Source organism: Atta colombica, unplaced genomic scaffold (genome assembly GCF_001594045.1).
Source record: "Atta colombica isolate Treedump-2 unplaced genomic scaffold, Acol1.0 scaffold58, whole genome shotgun sequence".
Lineage (NCBI taxonomy): Eukaryota > Metazoa > Arthropoda > Insecta > Hymenoptera > Formicidae > Atta > Atta colombica.
Window position 1 is genome coordinate 286637 of NW_017259548.1, and position 12394 is coordinate 299030.

The 12394-nt window shown below is 38.3% G+C and overlaps 1 protein-coding gene across 1 annotated transcript; it reads right to left on the reverse strand.

Annotated features, from left to right (window-relative positions):
* Nucleotides 1-3947: 3947 nt before the first annotated feature.
* On the reverse strand, nt 3948-7018 carry LOC108692090 (zinc finger protein Noc). Its single transcript, XM_018200212.1, has 2 exons — nt 6656-7018; nt 3948-6126 (listed from the first exon to the last, which is right to left on the reverse strand). Exons 1-2 carry the CDS (start codon nt 6740-6742, stop codon nt 4696-4698), a joined length of 1518 nt encoding a protein of 505 aa, XP_018055701.1. The 5' UTR covers nt 6743-7018; the 3' UTR covers nt 3948-4695.
* Between the last annotated feature and the right edge of the window lie 5376 nt (nt 7019-12394).

The window sequence follows — 12394 nt, forward strand, 5'->3', positions numbered from 1 at the left end:
CTCTTCTAAGGAGACAGCTAAGACGCGCCATACGGAGCCGCGTAACTCCGACATTCTGATCGTGACACATGTCCGTCGCAGAAAAGACACGCCGAGCCGCGCTGCCAAACGCGCCAGCCGTTGATTTTCCACAAAATGTCTGAGCGACTGATTGACATGTTTATTCGTAATGTAATCTCGCGGGTTCACGTTAAATCACGTTAACGTCAACGCGGCGCGTTTGGCTTTGAAGGTTTTAATTAATATGAGGCGAAACGCGCGACCCGCTCAGTTAATCCAAACGTAAAATATAATCCCTTTTTATTTCTTTTTTCTTTCATTCCTATAACTTGAACGTTATTACGATACACATACAAGACGCGTTTCTTGAATAAGAATAGTGAAACATTCCGCTCTGGCGACGGTATAAAAACGACGCGCTTGTACGGAGAAATGAAATAACGTAAATGAATAATGTTAGAATTATAATGAAATGTGTAGCGATTAATATGAAATATGTAGACGCCCGGAAAGTTTTATTCGCGAGCTGCGACATTATTTCCTCTAATTGCGTCAGCACAAATCTTTGAACTGATATACTCCGCTGGTTTATAGACGTAAATGAATTATGGGACACGGCATAAACATTAAAGGTTCACTAATTGCAAGCAATACGTCATTTATGCTTGTTATTTTAACTTTCACGACGGTAAACCTTTTCACTTTAGCATATATTTTTAATTAGTAGGCTAACCCGTTAGACTTGTTAAGCAGTGACGTGAAAATTAAATTAAATACTAGACTATGTTCTTGCAAAAAATGTTTTAAACTAGATTTATTACAATCAATTATAAGAACGTTTATTTCTTAAATTCGAACACTCTTGGAAACGAAACTTTCTAAATCAATAGATAATAAATTAAAAACAAAAGAAAAAAAAACAAATATTAAATTCATCACCTTATAACACGCAAGCATCTTTTAGAATTTTTTATGATAATATTTCAAGTGCCTTGCATAATCATTTACATTTTTATTATCTATAAATTATTAAAAATAAATTTTATTTCAATAATATAAATATCGAAATACCGAGAAACTAGTATTTTATTTTTAAATTATTTGTAAACTCGTAGGTCGTCCATCATGCAGTCATGTTTCACAAGTGCTTTGAATTTTACAAAGTATGACATTATCATTACGATACAACAAAAATGTTAATTAGCCATATGTAAGGTTAATAATTAAAAGGCATTTCAAGATAATCTATTTATAGCACTTGCTTATTTAGTCTCAGATAAACATGTCCTTGGCACTATTGCACAAAACGAAAAAAAATAAAATAAAATAAAGAAATCGATTCGTTATCTAGTACACCGACAAGTTAAAGACGAGCACTGGGACGCGCGCATAAAGATTTTCGGTTACATCTCCGACAAGTTACTAATTGAGATTCAGCGACACACATAATCGCTCCGAAATAACACGGATTCCAATCGACGGAGGGCGCCATGAAAGGCGAAATACGGGCGGGACCATTCATCCCGACGGTTAAAATCACCGAATATTTCACTTTGCTGAGCCAGCTGAGCCTGCCACCGCCTGTCGCGGCACCCCGGCGATGGAAACGATGGAGGGATGAAACGGACCTTCTCTCCGACTCGTTCTCACACCCCTACGACACAGAGGACGAGAGAGAGAGAGAGAGAGAGAGAGAGAGAGAGACAAAGAGAGAGCCACCGGCTCTAGAAATCTACGGTTTGCCACCCACATCCCTCTCGCTCCGTGTCTCTTCCTCTCCGCTCGCCCTCTTCCTTACGCTAGGCTGCAGATTTATGCGCCCCGCCTTGCAGCGCTGATATCCGAGAGCTCACGACCCGCTCCGTCCGTAATGAAAGAAATAAATTTACTCTTCTGGGGTGCCCTAGGGATTGGGACTCGCCGTTCGTGTGCGTCGCACACGGATGCGTCTCTCCGCATTCTGACGGTATTAGCCGAGAGTGGGATCGCCAATTTAAGGATTTTGTCACCAGATCCGGTACCTTTGAGTCACCAGAGTTTTACTAACTCAAAGACGGTGGTATATTTTACTTTATGACGTGTCTGTAATAACAAGCAAAACAGACAAGAGAGCGGATGCGTTTGTATATAAGCGACACAAAGGAAAGAAAAAGAATTCCGAACAAAGGAAGTGACGTCTGATAATTACACCGAAAAAGGATTTATTGTAAGCATTGAATTTTTCACTTGTCTCACATCTTTCATCTTATTTTGTAGACAGATTAGCCACGTCAAATTATAGACGTAATAGATTAATTTTGTTATTCATTCCAAGACAAACTTAATAATTGAGCTATCCATTATTTCGTACAAAGGAAGGAAATGAACACGTTTGTGTGTGTGTGTGTGTGTGTGTGTGTGTGTGTGTGTGTGTGTGAAAGACGTTAACTTCCTAAGATGCATAATTAAGATATACAATGATAAGTAGATTACTCATAATCAGTATGACTATTGACAGTGATTAACAACGTGATGGAATGATTGATAACGATATCATTTTATGCCTGAATAAAATGCTATGGAATTGTTTAGTTTAACGATAAGAGAAAAGGTGAGCGATAAATGAAAGAATATAATCAGAATTTTCTAAAGATTATCTGTAAAGAACAAAACAAAGTTTTCGAGGTTGATAAACATAGCTCCGATTCGTCGAAAATGATTATCTTAATTGTTTATATGATATAATTGTGCTACGATATGTAAAAGGTATCTTAAATTTATCTACGAAGCTTTAACGTAGACAAATAATGGGTTTGGACATATAAGAAACTACGCCTCGTTGCCAGTGACAGATTGTGAAGTGCGTTTGATAAATTGTCTGTCAAGCATGACTGACGAGCGGAGATCGTAACAGGTCAGCGAAATCAGGCAGACTGATTTTTACATCTCTCAGTAAAAGAAGAAGAAAAGAAACACGATATGAGAGCACAATCAAGTTAAATGTCACAATAATATTTGCAGTTAAACATATATTTATTGCGTATATTTTGAGAACAAAACAGGCGAGGGCTAAAATTGAAAAATCCGAGAAAAAATTGCGTATTTTGATAATCCAAACGTGAATATCAGTTCTGTGAAAAATAGCGTATGAAGTTTACATAAGAAGAAAACGATAATCGTAAAATGCCGAAAAAACGGTATGTAAAGAGCAAACGAGGAAGGAATTGGATTAAACGAGAGAATAATATGGTAAAACGCACAACATATAGTAGAAAGGTTTAAATAATTCTACAAACATTGTTTTTATTAAAGCGGTATGGAAACTCAACGATATTTACAAGAGATATTTACAATGCGGATAAGACGCGTATCGTATACCATGTTATTCTTCGCTTTTATTAGAATATTCTATTCAACGTGTCAAGATCTGATGTTAGACGATACGATCCGATACGCTCCTAGGTATACCCTGATCAAAATCATCCCAGCGATTACCGAATTTCGAAAAGAAAATGATAAAACAGATTCTCTAGATCAATTTTATTTTCGTTTTTTGCAACGGCATTCAGTATTTGCCTTACACAACTAACGATAATAAATTACAACATTGTGATTTATTACGGAGATATCTCAGATACGTTCGTAAATAATATTCTTTTCTTATTTGTTCATTTTCTCAAAAGAGTAGCGTAATATCACAGTTATATTGTGGACATAAAATTACACGCGACCGTATACGAATAGAACGGTTTTGTTGAAATACTTAAAAATTTAGCTAGATACAGATCTAAAAATAATTTTGTTGGACTATCCAAATAATTGCTTAGGAAGCTCAAGCATAATAAGCAATGTCGCAATTCTAACAACCGTCTTGTTATAACATTCTAATTATGTTGACAGTTATAATTATTTTAATAGTTCAACAAAATTATCTTTAGATCTGTATCTAATTAAATTTATAGATACTTCAACAAAACTATTCTTCGTGTACGATGTCGCGCGCTATCGAACGCATTTAGCACAAGAGACTCGCGTTTGCGGAGCGATGGGAAACATACAGTAGCACTTTGTAATATTCGCAAACATATATACGTCCGTACGTCGCCGAATAACGAGATGTTACATTGTACGTCACCTGTAAAACATGACGATGATGTACAACGAAGCGTCTCGTTGGAATCGCCAAAAAAACTCTAACAGCACGCGATTCGGAAGCGCAGTCGGGAAGTTGTTGCCTCGTAGTTGTTAAATATAGAGAGGCGAGAGGCTTTTGTGTCTGTCCGGCAATTGCGACAATATCAACTTACAGCTGGCATGTAATCCTTCCCCCTACATGGTAACCGGATTTTTAATAGAGATGCGTATTACTCTGGTATCATAGAAGTTCCGCGAGAGAATGGTCTCGCGATGCAACGTTAACACTTGTCGAGTTGTTTCATAAACTTTAATCATAATCTTCAATGTACACATATATTTATATTTATATATACATATATAGAATTCTTTTAAATAAATCTGTATTGTACACAGTGGCTATTTACACAACAGTTTTTAGACGGCAAGCTCGTCCATCCATTTGCACATTTTTCCAACTGTACACTGCGAAAAGGAAAAAAGAGACGGAGAAACAGAGGGAGGAACGAGAAGAAGGTCCCTTTCGAAAAGATCCTACCATCTTTTCCCTCCCAATTCTCCCTCCCGCAGAATATATCCATCTTAAGGATGTACAGCGGCGCCGATTCGCTGTCCGTAAACCGCGTACGGTGAGTAATACGGTCCTAAGGCGTTGAAAGCGGAATACGGCGAGGCGGCGAGCGATGCCGGTAACGGGCCCGTCGGCGGTTTGCCGTAGGGATGATATCGCGCTCCGAGGGGGCTCAACGACGGCGCCGGGTAGGTACCGCCACTGGCGCGATGAAGGGTGGTCGACGGTGATAGCAGCGGATGCGGATGCGGATTACCGAGGAGCGCCGCCGCGGAGGCGGCGGCCGCGTGGTCACCGCCGGTCAGGCTCGTGTGACTACGTAGATGCTGGAGCAGCTCCTCCGACGTGGCGAATCGCTTGCCGCAATACGACTCGCCGGCGATCCAGTTGCAGACGTAGGGCCGGCCTCCGGCCGCCAGCGTGGACGGATAGGACAACGACGGCGGCGGCATCGGGCCCAGGGACGATAACGCCATCGCCAGCCCGTACTTCTGATGATCACACTGCGTGCAACCGCTGGGACAGCTACCCGCGCTCATCATGATCTGCGCGCTGTGCATACTGTATTGGCAGCCGGTGCAAAAAGGATCCTTGCAGACCGGCACCAGGGCCTCGCCGCCGGCGGGAGTCTTGACGCGGGCGTAACTCAAGTATGGATTGCCGCCGGTCGGACCAGCCGACGGATAGCCGACGGACAACAGCGCCGCCGCGTGATGCGAGAAAGGCGATGCGCCCGCGAAGGGCGGCCTGAATGCCGGATTCTCGGCGAGGCCTGGTGGACAGCACAGTGGATTGCCTGTGAATCCTGGTAGACCCTGTTTGTAAGCGGCTAGATTCGCGTCTTTTGTGTGCGCCGCACCGGAAAGGATCTCCATTCCGGATCTGATAATTGGACTGGCGCCATTATTGTTGTTATTGCTGCTGTTGCTATTGTTGTTGTTGTTGCTGCTGCTGCTGCTCCGTGGCGAACCATCGGTCTTCTCGCGATCCGCCGGGGTCTTCCGATCGACCGACGGTGTGCCGCTGGTCGTCGTTGCCGTCGCTTGGCTGCTCGGCGACGCGGACTTTCGGCTCACCGGCGTGCGATTGCCGGATGATTTCTTGTCAGGATGCATGCTGTCACTCACACTGACACTATCCTGACCACTGACACTGTGTACACTGGCTTTGGACGTGGGTCTACCCTCGTCCGTGGTCTTTTTCGTTACCACGTTGACTTCGTACGGCTTGAACGCCAACGACTTGCCGCCGTCCGTCGGACTGCCGCGAGTGTTGCGCTCCAATTTCGTGGCCGGCGGTGATTTCGCATTCGTTGCGATGCTCATGCCCTTCGAGCTCTTTTCCAAAGGCGAAATTAGGGGTTTCGTAGGCGAATCCGCTCCGATTTGACTGCATGTCTGCGCCAACAGTGCCAGCGGACTCTTTTTCGCGTCCAACTGTACCTGTCCGACAAAAAAGTCAAGTTATCCACTATTTGTCATATCTATACAAAAAATGAAAGATGTACTGATTAAAGTTAGTAACATGCGTTACTTATTCTTCACTTCTAATCCCGTTGGACCACAAATAAATGATTCTATTGGCGGGGGAACAAATAAATAATAGGGAAAAAATACCGCGACTTTGAATTTTTGTTCTTACATTAATCCCTATTTTCAACGAGAAATCCTTTTCCCTTTAATTCTGCTTAATATCAAGAAAATAGAAAAGATGTCAAAAAATTTGAAAAGGGTATGATGCCAAAAAGTATTAATCAAGATCTTTTCATTGTTTCTTCACTTATTGTGTCTTGATTTACGTATTATTTTATTTTCTTTGTACTGCTTGTACTGCAATAAAGCTATAATAATAATTATTATTATCAGCGTGAAAATCTTTTTTCCTGACTTTTTGCACAAAAAGCAGAATAAAAAGCTTCGAAAATTTAAAAAGAGATGATATATTATTTTGTATCTACCAAAGAATACTAACCGAAGTTGGAAGCGGTGAAAGATAATCCGGTTGTAAATACTGATTGTGTCCAGTAGTCAGCATACTGCCTTCCTCGAGCACAACCATTTGGTTTCCCACTAATTGATCTCACTGCACACTTTAAATCAACAAATGGCTATTTACACAGACACGGTAGGTGCGTGACGGAAAACAGCGAATCGCGTCGGGTCCGACCGACGTGAAGGTGCAAACGAAAGCGATTCGCGAACACGGAAGACGTCGAGACTGCGCCTCCGTTGGGAATCGATCACCTCGCGCGGCGGCCACGTATCCTGGCGCAAGTGGGCGACGCGTACACCACGGAATCCAGGAAAATAATGACGGCTACAACTCGAGCAGCTCCACTCTGTGCTTCGACTGCTCCGACGCGAATGCGATCCTCGCGCCGTCTGGCGGCGGCAACGAGAGATTCGCTCGTCCCCCACCCCCCTGCCCCCCTGACTACCCCTATCCCGTACGACCCGGGGTGTATAACCTGTCCTCTCCTGTCATCCCCACCATTCGCGCTCGGACGCACAACGGAGGTAGGGGAGATGGCATTATGGTGGGAGAATTGCGGTGCTGCGTGGGGTGTGGGAAGGCATTCTAATTCAACACGCCACCCATGATGTTGGCCCGACGATGACAGCTCCCATCCCGGCTTTGATATTTCACCGCTTTTACAGCCGTCCATTCCCCTCCCCGCACGTCCGACCGACGAGGGCGTCCCCCCCTTTCTTCCCTCTTCCCCCTGCCTCTGCTTCTCCACTAGCCCCTTCTCCGTTTCTCTCTCTCTCTCTCTCTCTCCATGCCATGGTCGCTTCCCCTGCCACCCTCCCGCACTGGAGCTACCATAGCTGCCACGACACGGAACCGTCGTTCCTGCCACCACGGCAACCCGATATTTTATACCGTGAAACCTGTCTGTCTCTCCAGCCGGCCCCGCTTAATAAGCAGCTTTCAAAATAGAAATGTAATGGGTCGCCGGGGGTAGGGGAGAACGGGTCGGGTGATTGATTGCTCGCTCAGCGACTTACCGACTTGCTGCGGCCCCACGGGGTAACGAATGACAGCCACTTAAGCGCTGTTTGCCTACAGTTTTGTAAAAGCGTTTTAATTATCGCCCCGGCCCCGACCGCGGTGCGCACTGAGTCATCCGGTACTTAACGCCTCGTGGCTACCGATCTCTCGATGTTTGCGTGCCATTCTTTATATCGTGGATCGCCGCGCCATTCCCCTCAGATTCGTCGATATCGAATTATCACTGCCAATGTGGTGATGAGTTGACTGATCTTTAACCGTAAAGTAGTGTTTTAAATATATTTTTTTATACAAGACTTGTTACCAAATTTCTTCGTAAACTTTAGATTACCAAATCACTGGATGCTATAAATAGTATTCTGTATCTGTTTTTAATACGTCTCTAATGAAAAAAATATATGTTTTCATAATACCTCATGATATTTTTAAAAACTCATTATATTTAATTTATATAAAGATTTCCGAAAAAATATCTTAAATTCTTTCAGATCTTATAAATTTGTTCAAAAATTATAGAATGAGAAATAAAAAAAAATTTTTAATATTCCGAATTAATATGAAGAATTCTGGAATTAATGTAAATAAATGTAAATCTCCACAGTACTTTTAAAAAATATTCCAATCTATATAAAATATCTGAAAAATGTAAAAAGTTACAAAATTATACAAAAATTCTGAAAAATTTTGAAAGTTATAGATTCTAAATTTTGACAAATTTAAAAGCTCTGAAAAATTATATGAAAAATTCTGAGAAAAATTTTCACCAATGTGTATCTGTTCAACACATAATTTAAAACGAAATCACGACAGCGTATTATTTATCGATATGAATGATCCTTTTTTTATATTTTATATCGTTTCGACAAGTTCCATTGCAATATTGTGCGACACTCGGATATATTTGCGTAGAATAAAACGTGCAAAATACATATTCGGCGAAATTCAACAGTGCACTCACGCATGTAACGCATTTACGCGCTCGCCAGGCACGCATCATACCCATCCGCTTGACGAGCGATACAGCCATTAAAGAGCTTGACTATCAGACCTCGTTGGAACTCAAACGCTCCGCGGTTAGGCGATTATGGCCATTCCGTTAAGTACAGCTTAAGCAAGATAAAGCGATCGATGAAGTAACTATGTTACAAGGTAATTACGACGAATTATGACGATATCCACACGCCCGCTACGTAGACCGCATACCCGCGGTAAACAATAATTACCCCGGGGAGCACTTCGCCCAGGAATGCAACCGAACAGTATCTGAGAAATGCATATAGGTATGTCGACCGTAATGTAACACTAGAATCATTATAACCATTCTCTCGGTATCATTATAATATAAGTTGTGAACAGAAATCAGCGATCACCTCGATATTTGAAGTTTTATTTTCGAGAAATAATTTTCCCTGCAATTGTATTGCATTGTTGGCTTTCACGGAACTGCCTTTACTTTTACTTTTGTAATCGTCAAAATAAAATTTGCCTCTATCTTGAAATAGTCTCCTAGTCCTCTATCTAGAAATTGTTTTTTTTTCCTTGCATTGAAAAAAATCTGATAATAGCTAATATCAAATATATTTTATTTAATAATTAAATATTTAGAAAAATTATTTTTCATTATATTAATCGAACATTTAATTGAAATTATTTCATTCAACATTAAATATTATCAAACACTTGCTTCAATGTATGATGGATTTGAAAAATCGATAGCAATGACAAATATTATTAAATAAAAAAATGTCAAAAAATTTTTTAATAAATATATTTTGAACAAAATATTGCGTTTTGCAAGTATTGCGTTTTACACTCTAGATGTAAAATATCTATGCATTTTCTGTTTTTTAATATTTTTTTAATTATATCAATTACTTCAGAAGATCTTTGTCTCGTCCGATCTCTTCGTCTTACTTAGCTTCCTAAAAAAAGAACTATAAAAACAGTCGACAAAGCATAGCTTCTGCGTGAACTGACTGCTGTAGCGGCGCCGCTAATATCCTGAAGACGACTCTTTGACGTTTTGACACTGACGGATGAGTTTACGGCTAATATAGTTCTCTTTTATCTCCGCAACCGAGTCCCCTCAAGCCCCGCTACAAAGATTTAGAGTCGACGGCCGTCTTTCTCGATAACGGATTCAGTCTGATCAATGCCGTGTACTGCTATTATAAACAATGTTTGCCGAGCAAACTTCGACGTTAAGTACATCCGTAATGATTCGCAGTCGTGCTGAATATACGTTTCGCGTTGTGTTTCAGTGCCATTGTAAATTACGTTGACAGGATCTCTTTTTGCGATCGAATCGTTGTTATATGGCTACGCTTTATCAGTAACGGCAGTATATCACAGTTACGACTACTTGAAGCAAGGTTAATTGGCCTTACGCGAATAAAATATTTTTCTCTTCACAATATTTGGTACTCATAACTCAATGGTTAATACAACGATGAATATTATTCGTAATATCTGAAACAGATATATCATTCGAATTTTTGATAGCTAAATCATGTTTATCATCGTTTTAGTTTTTTATTTTGTGTGTGTGTGTGTGTGTGTGTGTGTTTTGTGAGTGGTAATTTAAATATCAAACACTTTAAAAAAAAATTGTTGCAACACTTAATTATTCGTGATTTATTTTCTGATATGCTAATCTCTAATAATATTCTTTATAAAATGTAAAAGATAAAAAGATTCAAGGTTCTTTTTTTTCAAGGAGATTATATCTTCTAATTAAAATATATTTCTATTTTTTGTTTTAAAGACACAATGAAATCTTAGAAATATCTGACTCCAAATTCAATATTTTTGATGTCTCTGTTAGATGTTTATGTTTAGAAAGGACTGCACAGTACATTTCCACGAATTCTTACGAATTTTTTTGTTGATAAGGTAATAGCATTGCCAACCAAACGAAAAAAGATTTTGAAAGATGAAGAATGTGATACAACAATACAAAAGATGTAAAGTGGATAATCGTAGATTAGATACAGTCAGTCCACTCAAATTAGATTAGATAGGTCTGTTCTATTATGCTTCGAACAATACTTTAAAACTATTGCAATAGCATTGTTAACAAAATAAGAACATAAATTTATTAAAAGATGAAGGATGTGAAACAACAATACAAAAGATGTAAAGTGGATAATCGTAGATTAGATATAGTCCACTCAAATTAGATAGGTCTGCTCTATTATGCTTCGAACAATACTTCAAAAAAAATGTGACACAAAAAATAACAGGTAATCAAACTTATTAGTTTTACTGTTTGTGAATCACTTTTAAAGTAATTTAAGAAGAGAACAACAATAAATAAGATAAATTATTTTATCAAAATTGACAAATATTTCTCCATTAGTTTTTTGTCAATGAAATAATGAAAGATGGATTTATTTATGAGATCTTGAACAATAGAGAAAAATAAAATAGAGAATTCGTCCATGAAAATTTTCTTGACTAATATCAACGGATTTCAATGGTTTAACCCTTTTTAACCCTTTTAAGAAAGGAAGCTTTCTAACAAAAAAAAAAACATAGAGAAGACGTCGGGAGTGGCTGACTTCAGTTGACCTTTTAAAATTTAAATTTAAAAAAATAACTTTATTATCGTGAAACTAAATTTTAGAAGAAGTTCTTAATCACTGACAATGAGTTTGAATGTAATCTGGAAATGTCGAATTTCAAAAGGATAGTATCTATAATCTCCAATACAGGAGGATCTAATGTCACAATCAGAGTTTGGAAGTCAGTTTGGAAATTAATACTAACTGTTTGCGTAACACTGATGAGTTTCAAATAAAGTGAAATTGGAAACTTAATGTTTTATATATATATATATATACATATACACATATATATACTTCACAATTAAAAATTTCCTAAAATCACGTTTTATGTGTGATAATTAAATAATTAAAAAAATTTTGTTTTTTCGCCATATTAGATCCACCGTTTTAAACTTATTTGTAATCTTAGATTCTAATAAAGCATTGTGAAATTATTATTCCATGATTCCTAAGTTTCATGAAAATCGAACGAGTAATTTACAAAATAAAAGGAGGTTTCAAACGGGATTACCCGTCCGGAAAGTTAATTGGGTACATAGTACGGACTAACATAGTGAGATTAATGGAGTTTTAGAAGAAATATCTTTGAATAATTCCTACAAAATAGCATCTATCATATTATTTCAAAACAATTTCTTAAATTTCCATTTTTTTCTATACTTTATATATTATATTTAGCTACTCAAACAAATTAAACATTTTTAAAATGAAAACAATAAAACGAAATTGATCAAATAAACTTTTTTATTTAAAAAACTCTTTTTATTTAAAAAATAAATATCTTTATTGTAATAAAATATTTTTCTTTTTTAATTCTGAACTATTTTACATGTATGCAGACTTTAATAAAAATTATTATAAATTATACAAAATGAAATAAAAATTTTAAATTGTAACAGAAGAGGAGACTAGGAAATAATATACAGATTATCATTAAAAGCCATAGAAATGATATTTATTTAGGTAGTTATATTCGATATACAGGTACTATAAAAGACGTTCAGGTTATATATATATTTCAAAATAACAGTTCTAAGCGAGAAACATGATTCTAATTTACAAAAAATTAAATAAAACCTTGAGTCTATAAAATATTACTCGATAGAAATACTTGTCCGAATGCAAATAGTGC